This window comes from Pogoniulus pusillus, chromosome 13, assembly GCF_015220805.1.
Source record: "Pogoniulus pusillus isolate bPogPus1 chromosome 13, bPogPus1.pri, whole genome shotgun sequence".
NCBI lineage: Eukaryota > Metazoa > Chordata > Aves > Piciformes > Lybiidae > Pogoniulus > Pogoniulus pusillus.
Window position 1 is genome coordinate 21,507,834 of NC_087276.1, and position 20,050 is coordinate 21,527,883.

Below are 20,050 nucleotides of genomic sequence, written 5' to 3' on the forward strand. Positions count from 1 at the left end.
AAGCTTCCCCGAACAGGCTGCAAGTCCCACATAGCAGCAGCAGGGCTAAGATGGCTCTGGATCCAGTGGCATGTTGGGATACCCATCCTGCTTTCCCTGTCCTGGATACTATGTGCGCCCAGCAGGGCTGTGCCGAAGGCCCAGGTGGTCTCCAGGCTCCAGATGTGGCACTGCACCCTTGGAACAACTAGTTCTGTTGTGCCCCTTGCCAGGCTGCCAACACTATGCTGCTTCATTACAGGAGGAGGTTAATTACTGGGGCCATGGCATGAGGGTTTTGCATGCAGCCCCTCGGAAGCTTTGGTGGTGCTGGTTGGCATGGCAACTGCTGCCTTCTCTGCCCTACTCACTGCCTGTGCAAAGCCACCACCTCTTGGTGGCCCTGGTGCTGGTACAACTATGGGGTCAAATCTCTGCTGGTGCCACAGCAGTTCCTACCATCTGGGACACTGACCTCACCCCATGGAGGTGCCAACCACCATGCCCCTATCCATACCACCACTCACACCTCGCTTCACTGCCCCCAGAAAGCCATGAGACCACCCAGCTGACCCCATCAGACCCCAAAAACCTATCTCTAGCAGAAGTTTGAGGCCGTGCTGAGGGGGGGGAGGGGGGATGGTCACCCGGCTCACTGCACCTGGGGCACCAAGCAGGCTGGTGGCTGCTGCCAGTGCTTTAAGGAAAGTCAAAACCTCTTCGTGGCTGGAAGTCACTGACTAAGCACTTGGCACGGGCAGTGATGGAAGTGCTAAAGAGATTTTGGCAGCCTCAGCCTCTCCTGCAGGTGCAGGGAGGAAAGATTTGCTGATGCCTATTTGTGCCCTCGGGGATCCGTACCGAGGGGTGCAGCGGTGATGCCAGCAGCGTCACCGCTGCACCCCTCAATGCCAATCCCCAGGCATTGTCCCATCCCAACAGCAACCCGTGGGAAAGGCCAAGCACTGCAGACCTGCTGACATCCGTCTGTCCGTCTGCTAGCCGGAGCGGGGCCCGTTCTGGGGCCGGAGATCAGTGCCAGTGCTGGGCACGGTGCCGCTCCTGCGCCCGTTGGCTCCTTTTGTCCACTGGGCTTTGGTATCCTTGGGGGGTGGCTCGACCCCCTTCTGGGAGCTGCTTCTTGGCACTGGGTAGAAGCGGAAGCAGCCCTGGGCTCCTCTCCACCACCACTGAATGGCAGCTTTGTTGGGGATCCTGGTGACAGCTCGGGGACGGTGGGGACCTGCTTGGAACCGTTTGCTGCGGTCAGTGCTGGGGATGGAGGGTTCTGCCCACCAGTAACATCCAGTCCCTCTCTGGAGTGGGGTGTGGGGGGGTTGTTGCCTGGGTTTGGCTGCCCCGATGGGGTTTTGCTGCTGGGGTGGTGTGTTAATGCCTTCAAATGAAGGGAGCAGGGTGCCAGGGCACGGGAGGCTGCCTGGCACGTGGGGTGAGGGCTGCTGGTGGTTTGTTTTGCTGGAAGAGAGGGCAAGTGAGGCTGGATGGGGGGGACCTTGTGGTGTCCTGGCCCTCCCTGTGACCTGAGGGCTCTAGAGTGGCCCTCTCCCTCCTCATGCCCAGGGCTCCCTATGATGCCATCTCTCTCTCTACACCCTGGGATCTTACGGTGGTTTTGCCCCTCCCCGTGCCCAGGGGACCCTGCAGTGCCCTTGTCTTCCCTTGTGCTCTGGAGACCCTGTGGTGGCCCTGTCCATCTCCAAGCCTTGGAGTCCTGGTGCCCATTCAGTTATCGTATGGAATAATTGAGTATCCCAGTGGGATGCCAGCAAGGAGAGACAGTAAAGGGTGGGTGAGCAGGACCATGGCTGTGGTACACAAGGAGCATCCTTCTCGTTCTGAACCTCCTTTCCCTGCCCACTCTGTGTCCATTGTTATTGTATGGAACAATTGAGTATCCCAGTGGGATGCCAGCAAGGAGACACGGTACAGGGCGGGTGAGCAGGGCCATGGCTGTGGTACACAAAGAGCATCCTTCTGGTCCTGAACCTCCCTTCCCTGCCTGAAGTAGCCCCTTCCAAGCAGCTTGTCCCCAGCATACTTGTCCCCAACATTCATATCCTCAGCACACTTCCAGCTGAGCAGTGGGGGTGAGGATGGCCACCTCTGCCCCCTGCCAGGCTATTTCCTGTAGGCTGAGGGCTGTGACAATGCCACCTCGTTGTGGTAGGCACAGGGGCGGCTGTATGAGTCCCCAGCCCGGGGCTCTGCCGTGCTGCTGCCACCTTCCTGTTCCTCCTGCTCAGGCTCCCCGCTGCGAGGAAGCTCAGGCTCCCTGCAAAGCCTGAGTGGCATTTTTCGGTTAAATCTTCTGTAAATCTGGCTCCATTCTTCCTCCTGGTGCTAATTGGATTGCCCCGAGGAGGTTTATTTTCCCACGGTGGCAAACGTGGGGTGGGAGCATGGCAGTGCCAGGCGAGGGGGCGCAGGGACACACTGGGGCTCCCCACTCTGCTGAAACAGCCTGGTGTGGCAGCTTGGTGTGGCACTGGGGCAACACTGGAGCTCTAGCAAGGCAAAAGTGTGGAAGGGAACCTCAAGAAAACCCACCACAGCTTGGGTAGATGAGGACCCTGGTGCCAAGAGAGGCCCTTGGACCCTGCCACCATCAGGAGGAACCCTCCAGCCCAAGCCCTCCTCCTTCAGGCAGCTCTACATAGCACCATGTTTTGTCCTGGCTGCACAGCTGCAAGGAGACCAATCCTTGGTGGGGAGAGAGACCTGGAACTGCAGCATTGTCACCTCTCTGGCATGCTCCAGGTCTGTGCTGTGGCTGCTTCTGGTGCCACTCTTAATCTGCTGTCCCCTTCCCTCACTTCCAGAACTCCTCGGATCAGCAAAGAAAGTCAATGTCAACTTCCAAGACACCGACGGGTGAGTGGGAGCCCTGTGCCAGGGTGTGCACGAAAAGGGGGCATGTGCCAAGGGGTGCTCAAAAGCAGCATGGCCAGCAGGTCAAGGGAAGTGATTCTGCCCCTCTGCTCTGCACTGGAGCCTGTGTCCAGCTCTGGGGCCCGCAACACAGGAAGGACATGGAGCTGTTGGAGAGGGTCCAGAGGAGGTCACAAAGGTGATCAGAGGACTGGAGCAGCTCTGCTATGGGGACAGGCTGGGCGAGGTGGAGCTGATCTGAGTGGAGAGGAGAAGGCTTCTGGGAGACATTAGAGCAGCCTGAAGGGGGCTGCAGGAGGGACTTTTGACAAGGGCTTGTGGTGATAGGAAGAGAAGGAATGATTTGAAACTAGAGCAGAGGAGATCCAGATTGGACATTAGGAAGCAATTCTTTCCTGTGAGAGTAGTGAGACACTGAAACAGGTTGACCAGGGGGGTTGTGGATGCCTCATCCCTGCAAGTGTTTAAGACCTGTCTGGATGAGGCTTTGAGCAACCTGCTCTAGTGGGAGGTGTCCCTTCCCATATGGTCTGGGTGATCTTCAAGGTCTTTTCCAACCCAAACCCGTCCAGGGTTCTATGAAGTGTATCAAGAGAAGAGAGGTGACCCCCTGGCTTCCAGAGGAAACCAGAAGAGCAGAGTTCTGCTGGGGCTTAGCTTCTCTTGAGGAAGGGTTGAGGTGAGTGTCTCAAGATCAAGAGGTGAGAGTCACAGACTGGAGCTGGGTTGGCATCTTTGTACCTCCTGCTGGAGCCCTGGAGCAGCCTGCCCAGGGAAGTTGTGGAGTCTCCTTGTCTGGAGAGCTTCCAAACCCACTGGGCACTGAGATCCTGGGCAAGGTGCTGTGGCTGCCCCTGCATTTGCAGGGGGGTTGGAATGGGTGATCTTCAGAGGTCCCTTCCAACCCCTGCCATGCTGGGATTCTGCATCCTGCTTGCAGCTCCTGGGTGGTTTTGGGGGTGCAGGAGCAGCTCTTTGACAGGAGAGCAATCTCTGGTGCTGCTCCCAGAGAGGATTCACGCTGGGTTCATGTGGGGCACTCCACGTGGGCTCCATTCTACCACCCACCACCACTGTGCCAGCTCAGCCGTCCCTGGGGCTTTGCCTCAGTTTCCTTACCTCTACTCTGCTCGCTGATTCCTGGGCTGGTTAGTGGATGCCATGGGTAAGCACCACACTTGCCTGAGGGATGGTGCCCTGCACAACGCCTGGCCTGTATGCCTGGCTGTGCCGTGCCAGGGGAAGCCCCTGAGGCAGCCCAGCGGGGGCAGGGCTGCAATTGGCACCATCTTGAGCGGATCTGAGCAGGGCGCTGGAGCAGAAAACGTTGACATTTCCCAGGCAGACGTTGGGGATCAGCCTCCTGTGCTGAGCTGTCTGCTCACATCGCTGCTCCCCGGCGCGCCAGCCCAGGCAGCATCATGGGGAACGTGGCAGCTGCAGCCTGCTCCCCGCCTGGGACCTGGCCCCCAACCCAGCTGTGAGTCCCAGGGATGGAGGATAGGGGAACTTGAGTGGCTGCAGCCTGCTCCCCGCCTGGGACCTGGCCCCCAACCCAGCTGCGTGTCCCAGGGATGGAGGATAGGGGAGCATTGGTGGCTGCAGCCTGCTCCCCGCCTGGGACCTGGCCCCCAACCCAGCTGCGTGTCCCAGGGATGGAGGATAGGGGAGCATTGGTGGCTGCAGCCTGCTCCCCGCCTGGGACCTGGCCCCCAACCCAGCTGCATGTCCCAGGGATGGAGGATAGGGGAGCATTGGTGGCTGCAGCCTGCTCCCCGCCTGGGACCTGGCCCCCAACCCAGCTGTGTGCCCTGGTGACGGGGGACAGATGGAATCACCACCCCACCTTCAATCTCCTGGGCATGGGGCAGGTGTGGGACGTTCCACTTAAGGTCTGCAGCCCCTTTCCCATGCTCTGGTGACACTGAGGTGGCCCTGAGGATGGGACAGGGACGCTGTGTATGACTGTGGCCCAGAGCAGTGGGGTGACAGGCACAAGTGCAGCCACGTGGAGGATGCCACTGCTGGGAGCAGCAAGTAGGTCAGCTCCTGGCCTGCTTCCCAGCCATGAGCCTCCTGGCTTGGCCCATCCCAGAGTGGGGTGTGGGGCTGGGGGCTTCCATCTGGCAGCTTGAGTATCCCTGTGCTGGTGCCTCTGGTCTCACTGCTGGAGCCAGGCTGGGAGAAGTGGGTCACTGGGGGGAGCAGCAGGCTGGCATGCCCCCACCCTCAGTGCAACACCCCACCAAGTGCTTGCTCATCCCATCACCTCCAGCCCCAGGGAGTCCCAGCATCTCCAGGGAGCATTTCACAGAATCACAGAATGGTGGAGGGTGGAAGAGACCTCTGGAGATCACCCAGTCCCCAACCCCTGCATCCATCTTGCTCCAGCATCCCCAGGTCAGCACTTGCTCCCAGCTCGTGGAATCATGGAATGATTTGGGTTGGAAAAGACCTTTCAGATCATCTGATCTAACCATCCTCTAGCTCTAACAAGGCTGGTGCTAAGCCATGCTCCTCAGCACCACATCTCTGCCTCTGAAACATCTCCAGGGGTGGAGATTCGACCACCTCCCTGGGCAGCCTGGTCCAGGGTTTGAGAACCCTTTCAGTGAAGTTTCTTCTGATGTCCAATATAAACCTCCCTCTCCTGGTGCAACTTGAGGGTCCTTTGGGGCCATCTCCATCCCAAGAACATGATCAAAGGGATGTGATGGAACTGGTTGGGTGAGGCAGGCTGGGAAGCTTGAGGGTGGCAGCACCACCATCAAGAAAAAGCATCTCAGGGCCTGTGCCACAGCCCAGCCCTGCCTCCTCCAACACAGGCTAGGAATGGGGAAGGTCTACCCTGCAGTTGTAGATCCCAGGGAAAGATAAAGTGGTGGGATGGGGAGCAACCTCCTATCCACCCTGTCACATCCCACCCTCTGGCCCTTGTTGCATGCCATGGCTGATCCTCTGCCTGTGGAGCAGGGATGTAGAGGTGGTGTTACTCCAGAATCTTAGGGATAATGGCACCCGGGGGAGCTGCAGGGGCAGAGTAGGTGCCCTGGGGTGTTGTAGTGGGTGCAGGCTTGAGGCCATGCTATTGGAGAGGAGAGGGACATGAGACCCCTGACACCATGGCCGGTCCCCAGGTTCTCAGCTCTGCACCATGCGGCGCTCAACGGCAACACAGAGCTCATCGCGCTGCTGCTGGAGGCACAGGCTGCGGTGGACATCAAGGACAACAAAGGTGAGTCCCAGGGTCCTGGCTCTGGTCCCCCACCCCTCTACAGGCCTTGGCTGGCTGCAGTGGTGTGCCCGAGCGGCTGACGGTGTCCCCATTCTGTGCCCCTGCAGGCATGCGGCCCCTGCACTACGCAGCTTGGCAAGGCAAGAAGGAGCCCATGAAGATGGTGCTGAAAGCAGGTTCCTCTGTGAACATCCCATCGGATGAGGGGCAGATCCCCCTGCACCTGGCAGCACAGCACGGGCACTATGATGTGGTATGGAGGGGCTGGTGGCAGCGGTGGCTGGGCAGGACTGTGCCACCCTCCCTGCCCCTGCCCTCGCCGAGCTGGGCTCTCCCTCCTCCGCAGTCGGAGATGCTCCTGCAGCACCAGTCCAACCCCTGCATCATGGACAATTCAGGAAAGACCCCCCTGGACCTGGCATGCGAGTTTGGACGGGTCGGGGTAAGTCCTCACCGTGCCAGGAAACCTCTACCCTGACCCAAGAGTGAGACTGGGAAGGGACTGGGAGCACAGCGAAGTTCCTGGAGCAGCCCAGGGTGGGCACGGGATAGCTGCTGGGAGAATTGGCATTGGACACCTGCAGTGCCAGCGCTGCGGGGAAGCTCCAGCTGCTGGAGGAGGGGCAAGAGCAGGGAGGGGAGGTGAGGAGGTGGAGGGCACAGCCCTGCAGAGGCGCCCTTGCAGCCCTGCTCCGTCTGTGTTTGCTGAGCCAGGTGGTCCAACTGCTCCTGAACAGCAACATGTGCGCGGCGCTGCTGGAGCCCAAGCCGGGCGACACCACCGACCCCAACGGCACCAGCCCCCTGCACCTCGCTGCCAAGAACGGCCACATTGACATCATACGGTGGGTACCACGGGCAGGGGGGTGGGCAGTGCCAGGAACCCCCCCCCCAGCCTCCCATCCCTGACGACTCAACTGCTGCCCGCAGGCTCCTGCTGCAGGCTGGCATCGACATCAACCGGCAGACCAAGGCGGGCACAGCACTGCACGAGGCAGCTCTCTGTGGCAAGACGGACGTAGTGCGGCTGCTGCTGGATGTAAGAGCCTGCCCCTGGCACCCCTCCAGACACCCCTAGACCCCTCCAGACACCCCAGACCAGGGAGAGGCTGTGGGAAGGGAGGGACCCTGTGGGTGGGGACTGTGGAGCAGCATGTGCCCCTCTTCCAGCAAATGGAGTGAGGGTCCATGGGATGGTGCACACCAAGGCAACGAGCTGTGCCCTTCAGCTGCTGAGTTTGGGGTGGCCTTGGGGGTCCCGGGGTGGTGGGGTTCGGGTGGCAGCCTCTTCCCAAGCCCTCTCCACGCCGTTGCAGAGCGGGATCAATGCCCATGTCAGGAACACCTACAACCAGACAGCTCTGGACATCGTCAACCAGTTCACCACCAGCCAAGCCAGCAAGGAGATCAAGCAGATGCTGCGGGGTAGGGGGGCCAGAGGGGCACGGGGAAGCTGGGGTGGGGATGCCAGGCTGGGGAGTACCTTCCCCCAGGGGAGGGTGACCGGTGACGCTCCCGCTCTGTCCCCGCAGACGCCTCGGCCGCTCTGCAGGTCAGGGCTGTCAAGGACTATTGCAACAACTACGACCTGACCAGCCTCAACGTGAAAGCTGGGGACATCATCACCGTGAGTGCAGCTGGCGGGGGGGGCACACAGACACCGGGCAGACCCCGCTGGCACTAGCAGCCCCTGACCCCGGCCCCTGCCCGCAGGTGCTGGAGCAGCACGCAGACGGGCGCTGGAAGGGCTGCATCCACGACAACCGGACCGGCAACGACCGCGTGGGCTACTTCCCCTCCAGCCTGGTGGAGGCCATAAGCAAACGAACAGGCAAATAATCCTGCCCCACCCCCGCCTCCTCCCGTGGGGCTGCTCCCTAACCTGTGCCCCCAGGGCCCCCCGTTTTGGTCTAGGGTGTCAGTGGGGGTAAAGCCAAACTGATGTCATGCCCTTGTCACGCATTGGTTGGTGTCCTCACCATGGGCATGGGCATTGAGTGTGTGGGGTTGGTGCCCCACGGAGCACACGGGGTGGTGTCCTTGTGCATGGGGCCCAGCAAGCATGCAGGGTCACTGTTCCCCTTTTTCCACGTGGGGTTGCTGTCCCCGTGGAGTGTGCAGGGTTCATGTCCCCATCAAGCATGTGGGGTTGGTGTTCCTGGTGTCTGCGTAGGGCAGGTGTCCCCATCAAGCATGGAGGGTCACACTGTCTCCAGTTTCTGTGTGGAGCTGCTGCCCCCATGGCATGGAGGGGGTTGGAGTCTCCATTGTCCATGTGGGACTGATGTCTGTAGTGTCCAAATGGAGCTGGTGTCCCCAACAAACATGTGGGGTTAGTGTCTCTGGTGTCCACACGGAGCTGGTGTCCCCATCAAGCATGTGGGGCTGGTATTTGTAGTGCCCACCTGGAGCTGGTGTCTGCATTGGGCACATGGGGCTGGTGTTTGTAGTGTCCACATAGTGCTGATGTCTCCATCAAGCATGTGGGGCTGGTGTCTGTAGTGTCCACATGGGGCTGGTGTCCCCATCAAGCATGTGGGGTTGGTGTCTCTGGTGTCCCCATCAAGTATGTGGGGCCGGTGTCCCTGTCAAGTGCATGAGGTCACTATTCCCATTGTGCATGCGAGGTTGGTGCCTACCTGGTACCCACCGGGGTCAGTGGCAGCAGCCCCAGGGTGCTCACAAGGCACTCCTGGAGCCAGGCTGGTGCTGGGCTGGGGGAGGTGTTTGTGGTGCTGGGAGGTTGGTGCATGGGGACAGCTGCGGGTGTCACTGTGGTCTGGGGAGGATGGAGCAATGGTGGGGCCACAGGACCTGGTGCTTGGGATCTGAGCAAGGGGGCTGGGCACCCATGCCAGGGACCAGGAGTGGCCCTGTGGGGACCTTCTTCCTGTCAGGGGCTGTCTCAGGAATCAGGTGCTGCTTCCCTGCCCTATGGCTGCCTATCCCTGTCACCATTCCCATCCCATCGTTGTGGGCTCCTAGTGGGGTGCATGGTCCCCCAGGGTGGCCCATGGCTGTGCCCAGTGCCAGGAGCTGTGTTGGTGCCTGCACTGACCCATCTCTTTCGTCCTTGGCAGCCACGTGCTGCCTGGTCCCACGTGTTACTGGGCCACAGGCAGGGAATCCAGCACTTGTGAATAAGATCCCAAGGGATCCCAAGATCCCACGAGTGCCTGCTGGCTGCTGGGCATCACCACACTGGCTGTGAAAGTTGTGGAGGTGCCATGTGCCAGATGGGCAAGAGTAGAGCTGCCCTCCGGGTGTGGGGTTTGTGCTGGTAGCACAGGGCTGAGATCTGTGGCTGCTCAGTGGTGCTTGCCAGGGTGCAGGGTTTGGTTGCCATCCCATCCTCCACAGCCCTGGGCACCGTGCAGCAAGGTGACAGCATGGGCTGGAAGCAGAGGCTACACCAGGGCTTGGCCAGCTGGGCATGGGGGTTGCTGGCACTGCAGCTCCCAACTCAGCTGTGCCTGCAGCCCCTCGAGGTGCCTTGGTGGGGAGCAGGACCGCAGCAGCCTGGCTGCGGGAGCCTCACAAGCTGCTGCTGCTGCCTCCGGCATGGGGCTGCTCCCGCGTCCGTGCCGTGCTGGGGCTGTGGGATGTGCCCGTGGGCTGTACCCTGTGCCAGGCTGCGCTGAGCTCCCGCTGCTGCTCCACGGCTCCGCATTGGTTGGGTCTCGGCTCTGGCTTCTCCACCTTCCTTTGGTTGCCTTTTTTTGTTTGTTTGTTTGTTTGCTTCTTTCCCCTTTCTTGTTCTCTTTTTTTCCTTCCCTTTTTCCCTTCTCGTTTTTCCTTCTCTTTTTTCTTTTTTCTTTTTCCTTTTTTTCTTTTTCTTTCCTCTTTTTGCTTTCCTCCTTCTTTCCTCCTCTTTTCTATTGTATTTTCCCCTCTCCCTCCCGTTCCCTCCCCCTCCTCTCCCGCGTCCCTCTCCTCTCCCTCCTCCTTCCCCCCTCCCTCCCCCGCCCCTGTCTTTCTCCTTTTCCTCTTCTTCCTTTTCCTCTCTGTTTTTTTCGGTGGCGCTGAGCGTTGTCTCTTTATCATTTGGACCCTTTTCATTTTGTCTCTTGTTTTATTTATCAGGTTCATGGGAGACTGTAACAATCCCCCACCACTACCAAAAGACCCCGCTCCCGGCTTACGGGGCTGCTGTGCTAAACGGTGACGCCTCGTCCCATCCGTTCCATTCCCTGCCTCCACCTCCACCTCCACCACCACATTCCCATCAGACTCTTTTCAGTTCCTTTGGCTATCACAGGCTCTCCCCTAGCAGTGCCGACGAGCCGCGTTACGGACAAGGTAGTTCACCGCTCGCTTCGTGCCCCCAGGCATTTTCTTTTCTTTGCCTTTACTTAGTCTTTTCTTCCTGCCTTCCCCCCCCCTCCCCATCCCTCACCCCCTCGCCCTTTGCCGTGGTCTGGCTGCAGGGTGTGCATGCGTGTGTGTGCATGGAACCATGGAGTCATGGGCTGGGGCGGGTTGGAAGGGACCTTTGAAGCTCATCTAGTCCAACCCCCATGCAATCATGGACTGGTTTGGGTTGGAAGGGACCTTTGAAGCTCATCTAGTCCAACCCCTCTGCAATCATGGACTGGTTTGGGTTGGAAGGGACCTTTGAAGCTCATCTAGTCCAACCCCCATGCAATCATGGACTGGTTTGGGTTGGAAGGGACCTTTGAAGCTCATCTAGTCCAACCCCCATGCAATCATGGACTGGTTTGGGTTGGAAGGGACCTTTGAAGCTCATCTAGTCCAACCCCTCTGCAATCATGGACTGGTTTGGGTTGGAAGGGACCTTTGAAGCTCATCTTGTCCAACCCTCCTGCAGTTACAGACTGGTTAGGGTGGGAAGGGACCATTAAGGGTCATCCAGTCCAGCCCCTTGCAGTCAGCAGGGACATCTCCAAGTAGGACAGGTTGCTTAGAGCCCCAAACAACCTGACCTGGAATGGTTCCAGCAATGGGGACATTTCCCACTTCTCTGGGCACAGAGGGTGGGCAGGAGCATGCACATGTTGCATGCCATCAGCCCCCTGCCCTGCATGCTGCTCTAGAGCTGTGTGACCAATGGCTCTGCCACCAGCACATCACAGAATCATGGAATCATGGACTGGTTTGGGTGGGAAGGGACCTTTCAAGGTCATCTAGAGCAAGACTGCAATCAGAGAATCATAGAATCCTAGAATGGGTTGGAGAGAACCTTACAGATCACCTGAGTCCAGCTCCTTGCTGGACCCAGGGACATCTCCCACTAGACCAGGTTGTGCAAGACCTCATCCAACCTGGCTTTGAACACCTCCAGGGAAGGACTGGTTTGTATTGGAAGGGACCCCTGAGGGTCATCTAGTCCAGTGAGCAGGGACACAGAATCTTGGAATCATTAAGGTTGGAAAAGACTTCTGTGATCATCAAGTCCAGCCTTTTACCCAACACCTCCATGACCACCAGACCATGCCCCAAAGTGCCACATCTACTCATATTTGTATCACCTTTTTGACATCTGCAGCTAGAGCAGGTTGCTCAGAGCCCCCCAAAAAATGACCTGGAATGGTTCCAAGGATGTGGCATCTCCCACTTCTGGGCAACCAACATCCCACCCTCACCACCCTGCTGTCCCTGGCTGTGGGGCAGCACCATACTGCTGGTGCTCTGTGCTCTGTCTACAGCCACTGCTCTTCCTGCTCTATCTGACTGGGGACCCCCCCAAAACACCCTCTAGGCTCTATGCCAGGGGGGCAGGGCTGGTCAGCACTTGATGGTTTGATGCCCAGTGAGCTGCTCAAACAACCAACCTGGGCTGGGGCTCAGGAAGGGGCTGGGGTGCCAGATATGCTCTCCTGGGGAATGCTCTTGGGGCTGGCAGTGCCCAGCTAAACTCTGTGGACTGTCCCCATGGCACAGGTAGGTGACAGATGCTGCAGGTCTATGTGTTGGGAGTGCCCAGAGAGCAGATACTTGACGGGGGGTTGGCATGGGTGCAGCCTGTGCCATGCCCACAGGGGCTGCCACGAGCTGTCTGGGTTGGGGTCTTTGCATGTGCCCTGGTGATGATGGGGCAGTGAGTTGTGCTGGAAAGCATTGGGCTGGCCACACTGGTGATGGGCATGGGGGAGCAGAACACCTCCCTTGGACTGTCTCTCTTCTCTGGGTCACTCAGAACCCTACACATGCCCGGGCAGCGTGGGCTCTTTTTGATGTGAGCGTGGCACGTATGACACGGGGACATGCCAGCACGATGGTGGTGTGGCTGTTCCTGTGGTGGAACTCATCACTTTGCTTCATCCACCTTCTGCTACGACCCAGCCACTAACAGGATGAAAACAGTCTGGGCAGCAGCGAGCTGACAATGCCCCATACCAGGTGACAGTGCCCCATGGCTGATGGCGTTGCCTCATAGCTGGTGGCTAAGCCAGGCTCCATGGTGGTTAGTGGCAGTGCCAGGTCTCACAGGGCTGTAGTCCAGCTCATCTGGTGCTGTTCTGAGCACTGTGCTCAGTGCTGGGCAGGAGCAGGACGTGGTGGGCAGCACGGTGAGCTGGTGAAGGAGCAGTGCCTTCAAGGGTTACCCTCAAGTTGTGCCCCACTGAGAGGGCTGGGTCCCCTCACCCACTGCTGTGTCACCCACTTGCCACTCTGGGGAGCCTGGGAGGTTCAGCACCACATGCCTGGCACCACATGGCCCCTGTGTCTTCCCCCAGATGGGTGCAAGCAGCCGATGGGCATGGCCTGCACTGCCTTGGATGGGGCGCAGTGGGGTGGGGACCCTGGTCCTCACTTCCTGAGCTTGCCCAGCTCCTTCTGCTCCCCCACACTGGGTTGTGTCCCCATCCTGCTCCACACAGGCACAAGGACCCTGTCACCCTGTGCCAGCTGCTCGGGACCTCTGGGACAGTGCTGGCATCCCTGAGCATGGATGGGGGACCCTACACCTTTGCCTTAGGGTTCTCCCTGCCTGCAGCAGTGACAGGCCCTGGGGGCTGTGGGTCACCTTGCCCTGTGCCACCCTGCTGCAGAGCCCCCACGCCTGACGGCTGCTCTCTCTGCTCTGCCACCAAGGATCCCGCGGGGCCGACATGAGCCCCTCCCACCTCTCGCCGTCGCAGGGCGGATCGGCAGTGCCAGCGCCCGCCGAGGAGATCTGGGTGCTGCGGAAACCCTTCGCAGGTAGGGCTGGCACACCCTGCTGGCACCCTCCTGTGCCCTGGAGTCACATCAGGAGGCAGTGGTGGCTCCGGTGGGCTGTGGCTGCACCAAGGCATCCTCCAGCCATGGCCACGGGGCTGGGTGCCATAATGGCATCTCCTCTCTCTGCATAGGTGGCGACCGCAGCAGTCTGGGCAGCACGGGCAGCGTGGCCTCTGCCCGCAGCTCGGGGAGTGGGCAGAGCGCGGGCAGCGGCGCACATGCCCTGCACGCTGGCTCTGAAGGTGTCAAGGTAAGGTGAGCCCTGAGGTGGCCATGCCACCTTCTGGTGACACTCGGGTCCTGCTCTGGCACAGGGTTCTGGGGCAGGCATTTGCTGCCTTGGCAGCTGCCCCCACTTCCTGCCGGGACCGATGATGTGCCACATGTTGTGAGGTCTTCCCAGCACCCAGTGTGTCACCTTGGTGGCTGTCACTGATGGTGGCCACCAGAATGTCCCCTCCTAGGTTCAGCCCATGGCACAGTGTCCTGCCAGTCTGCAGGGCAAGGTGCAAGCTGCCCATGAGCATGTCCGTGGTCCAGCCAAGTCTGTGTGCCAGTGTCCCTGCTGCTGCTTGCAGGGTGCCACTGCACTGCACGCTGCCACCAGCATGCTGCCTGCTGCTGCCGGCCAGCACACAGCCCCCTGCACGGCTCTGCCCTTTATGCTCTGCATGTTCCCTGCTGCAATCCGCAACCCCTGCTCTTTATGCCCTGCACCCTGCCCACTGCTCCCTGCACCCCTCTGCTCTTCATGCCCTACCCACAGCCCCGTGCGCAGGCTGAAGCACCCGTGAGCCCACCTCCCCTGGCATCCTGCCTGCCTTGAGCCAGCGCAGGATGGGCACCGGGCTCCCCACGAACCAAGCACTGTGCTGACGGCCACGGGGGGCTTTGTTTTGTGGGCGGGTGGGTGCTCTACTTCTGCAGGTTGGCCTGGCAGCCTATGCCGGGCATGCGCCAGGCTGGATTTGGGGTGTCGCGGTGCTGCGGGCTCCTGCTGCCGGCCAAACACCATCTGTGCTGCTCCCGCTCTGCGTGCTGCAACCCCAATCTGCCGCCTGGCTTGGCAGCACGGCACGCACCGCAGCACCTTGGCACCCTGGCACCCACCAGCCACCCGCCTCTCTCTTCCCCCCCTCTCCCCCCCCAACTCCCGGGGTGTTTTTCAGCTGCTGGCAACGGTTCTCTCCCAGAAGGCTTCTGCGCAAGAGTCCTCCGTGGGCGATGGGCCGGCCAAGGCGCAGGACATCCCCGCAGGTGGGTGCCACCGGCCGGCTGCCGGGAGCCGGAGAGCAGCCCTGGCACTGCCACGGGGCCAGCCGCGGATCCAGGGATCTTGTCCTTTTTTTTCCCTTATTTTTGCCACGGCACCGGCGCCAGAGGAAAACGCGGGGGTAAAAAATGACTCTCTCGCCTTTCGGCTGCTGCCAGGCCTTCTCCTGCCTCGGTTAGTGGGGACCCCACGGAGGGGGTGTGGGGATGGGGTGGGGGGAGGGAGGGAGGTTGGCATGGGTCAGCTGAGGAGGGGGGCGCCGACGCTCCTCCCCAGCCCCTTCTGTTCCCTGGCACCCTGCCAGCCTCACCGGAGCTTGAGCTGAGGGTCCCCTCGCCGCCACCAGCACCATCCAGGGGGCTGCGGGTGGCGGACACATTGTTGGGGTGGCTGTGCTGAGGGGGTGACATATTCTGGGTAGGGGGGTGGCAGATGGGAGATGCACACGAGAGGAGGATGTTCACATAGCAGGGGGTGCCTGGGCTGTGGGGATGCAGAGACGGTGAGGATGGAAACATGAGGAGGGGGATGCACAGCCAGGGAGGAGTGGGATGCAGACAGGAAAGGGGGCAGGGGGCGATGTACAGGTGGGGAGGGGCTGCACACATTGATGGAAGGTGTGTGTGGGGGACACAAATAGGGGATCTGCACATGCAAGTGGGCTGCAGATGTGAGGGAGATGCACATGGCAGAGGGATGCACATGAGAGGAGGATGCCCACACAAGCAGGCTGCAGATGCCAAGAGGATGCATACACCAGGAGGATGTACACAGACACAGGGTGGGGGAAGACACACAGACAGACACACAGAGAGGGGGCACACACAGACACATGCGTCGGATGGACACGGTTGGAGGATGCAGTAGGGCAGGGGGACAGAGGCTGCTCCCACTGATTCTGATCGGAAATAGAAGGCAGAAATTTCTGGGCAGCCCTCACCCACCCCTGGCAGGGCTCACAAAGGCATCAGCTGGAGGATGGGCACCTGTCTGGGTGCCTGTGTGGGAGTCCCAGAGGATGAGGCAGCTCATGCCAGCTTTCCCACTCCAGCTGGTTCTCTCCCTGCTGGGCACAGCAGGTGGATGAGTCCTGGCCTGGGTTGATGGCACAGCTGTAAGAGTGGGGACAGGGCTTTGGGCAGCAAGACCCCTCTGGCTGCTACCTGGCAAGGGCAGTAGCCAGGAAACTTGCTCCAGAGGAGAGATCTGGCTGGGTCCCTCCATCTGAGGCCACACTGGAGGGAGGGTGTTATGGCACCCTGGCTGGGCTGGGAGCTCACCAGGCTCTGTGTGGGTGAGCATGGCAGCATCACAGGCTACCCCAGCAGTGCCATGGCATCTAGGAGCTGTGTAGACCATGGTGCTGGAAACCCAGCAGAGCCCCATGCCAGTGTGGCCAGTCTCACCAGGACTCAGCGATGGGGGGCTATGACTTGATGGATGTGCCTGGGCATAGTGCCCTGCACTACCCCTGCTCATCCCAGGGGATCACTGCTGGTATCTAGGGCACCCAAGGGCTCTCCACTCTGCTGTGCTGGAGCAGGTGTCCCTCTCCCATGCCTGCTCTGGCCCTGCCAGCCTGGAGGCCATGGCTGTGCCCTGCTGATTGTTGCCCCTCCAGCAGGTTCCTCACGATCACAGAGTGTGGCCAGCTCCCCGTATGCCCCTCAGCCCCCTGCTGAGCCCCAGCTGAAGAAGATGGAGCCACCATCGGAGGGGAAGGTGAGTGGGAGCATTGGGATGGTGCGGGGAGCACTGGGATGGTTTTGGGAACCCCCACGGTGGAGCGTGGTGTTGGGGCAGTGGCACAGACATGGCCATGCAGTGGGGCCACCCCTCTGCAGACATAGCCTCAGCCCTGTGCCATGGCCACCAAGTCTGGCATGGTTCTGGGTGCTATCCACAATGGCAGTGCCTGTGGCATGTGGTGCTATGGATTCATAGAATAGTTTGGGTTGGAAGGGACCTTCAAAGGTCATCCAGTTCAACCCCCTCTGCAGTCATCAGGGGCATCCTCAACTAGATCAGGCTGCCCAAGAGCCCTGTTGAGCCTCACTTTGAATATCTCCAGGGGTGGGGGATCAACCACCTCCCTGGGCAACCTGTGATGTGATGATCTGGTGGCATGAATCATCCCTACAGCTGACAGCCCCTCCCAGCTTCATGTCACCAGCTCCCTGCATTCCCCAGGGGATGGATGTATGCACAGGGTGCCCCAAGCCATGGGGGGGTCATGGTCCAATGTGTGGCCCATGGATGGGTATGGGGACAGCCCAAGGGACAGGTCGTTGCCCTCAGGGTCACCCCAAGCTGCCATCCCTCTCACCCCAGAGCTCGGAGGCTGTGTATCAGTGGCTCTGCAAGTTCCAGCTGCAGCTCTATGCACCCAACTTCATCAACGCCGGCTATGACATCACCACCATCAGCCGGATGACACCTGAGGTGAGGCCACAGGACCACAGAGCTGCTCAGGGTGGAACAGACCTTGGACCTCTTCAAGTCCAACCACTCGCCCAGAGCTCACAACCCCACGACTGCGGCTAAGCTTCCCACAGGGACACTGGGGTTGGCTGGTACCACGGTAAGGGAGGCACAGCTGGTGCAGGGTTGCACTGACTCCCTTCTCTGCCCCCAGGACCTGACAGCCATCGGTGTCACCAAGCCAGGGCACAGGAAGAAGATTGCCTCTGAGATCAACAACCTCAACATCCCTGAGTGGCTGCCCGAGTACAAGCCGGTAAGGGCCACGTGGAGCTGGGGACAGCAAAGCCACATCTGGGGTGCAACTAGTCCACACAAGGGGGCAGGGGTGGGAGCTGGTACTCTGCTGCCAGGTGATGCCCACCTGCACATGTCCCCTCCTGACGGCTTGGAGACCATCAGGCTAGTACAGATTGTCACCACATGGATACGACATGGCATCCCTCCTGCCCCATCAACAGGCTTCCCGTGGGAATGGGGTTGAGCATGACCCCAGGTGCTTGTGGAGCACTGAAACAGCACGGGGACAAGGGGAGTCCTCTGGGATTGACCCCAACAAGATGGCATCCCTGCATGGCCTAGGTACTGAGGTGCCAGAGCCAGCCTCTGCTGCCAGCTGGCACTGAGCTGTGCCCTGTGCTCCCTCCCCAGGCCAACCTGGCGCTGTGGCTCTCCATGATCGGCCTGTCCCAGTACTACAAGGTACTGGTGGAGAACGGCTACGAGAACATCGACTTCATCACTGATATCACCTGGGAGGACCTGCAGGAGATTGGCATCACCAAACTCGGTAAGGTCCCGTGCCAGGCTCTGGCTGTGATGGCCCCAGCCCCCGGTGGCAGTGCTGATGTCCCATGCCACCATCCCATGATCCCCAGGCCACCAGAAGAAGCTGATGCTGGCAGTGAAGAAGCTGGCAGAACTGCAGCGTGCAGAACTGGGCAAGTACGAGCCGGGCACACTGAAGAGGAAGGGGGCAGCAGGCCCAGAGGTGCTGACCATCGAGTCCCCACCGCCAGAGCCACCCGAGTGCCAGTCACCCAAGATGACCACCTTCCAGGACAGCGAGCTCAGCAGCGAGCTGCAGGTGGCCATGACAGGCGAAGCCCCCGAGGAGCCCCCCGAGAAGGTGGCAAACTCGGCAGCCCCAGGCTACCGCTCACCACCGGGGCTGGGTGGCCGTGCCAGGCTGATGAGCAGCTCACAGGAGCTGCTGGGTGATGGCCCACGGGCACCTTCAGCCGCTGCCATCTCCAAAAGCCAGGAGTACCTGGCAGAGGGGGCTGGCGAGGGCACGCCTGCACCACCCAAGGAGGGACGCCCACCTCGGCACGGCCACCCCGTGAAGCGTGCCAGCGTGCCACCAGTGCCTGGCAAACCGCGGCAGCCCTTCCCACCTGCCGCCGGCCAGCTGACGCCACCACCAACCCCTGGCAAGCCGCGGCCCCCCTCTCCGCAGGGCCCAGTGGTGCCCCACGCCACCGCCAAGGTGAAGCCCACCCCGCAGCTGCTGCCACCGGGCGAGCGTCCCGCCTCGCCCCGCTCCCTGCCCCAGTCGCCCACCCACCGCGGCTTCGCCTATGTTCTGCCGCAGCCTGCTGAGGGTGAGGGGACAGCCGCGGGGGTACCCGTCCTGCCTGTCTCGGTGCCAGTGCTGTGCCTACCACCAGCGAGCGAGGGCGAGGAGGAGCCCGGGAGACCGAAGAAGCGGGCGCACAGCCTGAACCGCTATGCCGCTTCGGACAGCGAGCAGGAGCGGGACGAGCTGCTGGTGCCCGACGCGGGGCCCTATGCCACCGTCCAGCGGCGCGTGGGCCGCAGCCACTCGGTGCGGGCACCTGCCGGCGGCGACAAGAACGTCAACCGCAGCCAGTCCTTTGCCGTCCGCCCCAAGAAGAAGGGACCACCCCCGCCCCCTCCCAAACGCTCCAGCTCCGCCATCTCCAGCGCGGGCATGGCCGAGGACTTCCCTAAGGAGGGCGACGGTGAGGTGGCCGCAGGGTCGCCCGCCGCCGAGGGGGAGGGTCGGCGGGAGCAGCGGCGTGCCAGTGACCTGGGTGGCAGCGTGGACACGGGCAGCGCCGGCAGCGTGCGCAGCATTGCAGCCATGCTGGAGATGTCCTCCATCGGTGGTGGAGCCCGGGCACTGGCACTGCAGAAGCCACACGTGGCTGCTGGGCCAGGCCCGGCCAAGGCACCCGACGGCTACTACCTGCAGCCAGGCGCTCCCGCGGGCAGCCCCGAGCGTGCCCGTGTGGCCACCGTCCTGGCCACCGTCAAGCACAAAGAGGCCATAGGGCTGGACGGGGAGGTGGTGAACCGGCGCCGGACCATCAGCGGCCCTGTCACCGGGCTGGTAGCAGCCGCTCGCCGCGAGCGAGCCGACAGTGTGCGGTCGGAGGCGGGCACCGACGGCGCCGGCGAGCGGCTGCGGGTCGAGCGCGGTGGCTCCCCCGATGGCATTCCCTTTGCCGAGGAGGGTAACCTCACCATCAAGCAGCGACCGCGGCCCCTGGGCCCAGCCCGGGGAGATTCGGGAGAGGGGCTGTCCCCAACCCACCGCCACGGGGACCTGGCCAAAGTGGAGGCCAGCGCCACTCTCAAGCGGCGGATCCGGGCCAGGCAGAGCCAGCAGGACGGCGTCCGCTTTGTCCTCACCGAGTCGGACACCGTCAAGCGCCGGCCCAAGGCCAAGGACAAGGAGCCGGCGCTGGAGCCGGCCCCGATCATTGTCTACCAGAACGGCACCGGCACCGTCAAGCGGCGCCCAGCCTCCGAGCTAAGCGGGGCCGAGCCGCCCTCCACCCCACCGCCTGCCACCCGCCCCGACGGCCCCGATTACACCCCGCCGCCTGCCGAGCCCAAGAAGCCCTTCAAGCCACCGGTGTCCCCTAAGCCCGTGTTGACGCCACCGCCCCAGAAGGTCCCTGGGCAACCAGCACCCATCCCCAAAAAGGTGCCCATCCCAAGCCCTGGCAGCCCAGGTA

General features: G+C 61.4%; 1 protein-coding gene across 4 annotated transcripts in view; it reads left to right on the forward strand.

Annotated features, from left to right (window-relative positions):
- The window catches only part of CASKIN1 (CASK interacting protein 1), a 39,535-nt gene that overhangs the window by 13,763 nt on the left and 5,722 nt on the right, over positions 1–20,050 (forward strand). The window contains exons 2-19 of one of the 4 annotated variants that reach the window (XM_064153470.1): positions 2,820–2,871; positions 6,027–6,124; positions 6,232–6,377; positions 6,471–6,566; positions 6,839–6,969; positions 7,055–7,163; positions 7,441–7,549; positions 7,657–7,751; positions 7,838–7,955; positions 10,208–10,426; positions 13,181–13,288; positions 13,441–13,559; positions 14,479–14,566; positions 16,207–16,304; positions 16,914–17,024; positions 17,218–17,319; positions 17,715–17,853; positions 17,942–20,047. In XM_064153470.1, the coding sequence (XP_064009540.1) occupies positions 2,820–2,871; positions 6,027–6,124; positions 6,232–6,377; positions 6,471–6,566; positions 6,839–6,969; positions 7,055–7,163; positions 7,441–7,549; positions 7,657–7,751; positions 7,838–7,955; positions 10,208–10,426; positions 13,181–13,288; positions 13,441–13,559; positions 14,479–14,566; positions 16,207–16,304; positions 16,914–17,024; positions 17,218–17,319; positions 17,715–17,853; positions 17,942–20,047 (4,044 nt within the window). The remainder of the gene's footprint in view (positions 1–2,819; positions 2,872–6,026; positions 6,125–6,231; positions 6,378–6,470; positions 6,567–6,838; positions 6,970–7,054; positions 7,164–7,440; positions 7,550–7,656; positions 7,752–7,837; positions 7,956–10,207; positions 10,427–13,180; positions 13,289–13,440; positions 13,560–14,478; positions 14,567–16,206; positions 16,305–16,913; positions 17,025–17,217; positions 17,320–17,714; positions 17,854–17,941; positions 20,048–20,050) is intronic. The other 3 variants (XM_064153471.1, XM_064153472.1, XM_064153473.1) reach the window with 3 other exon arrangements.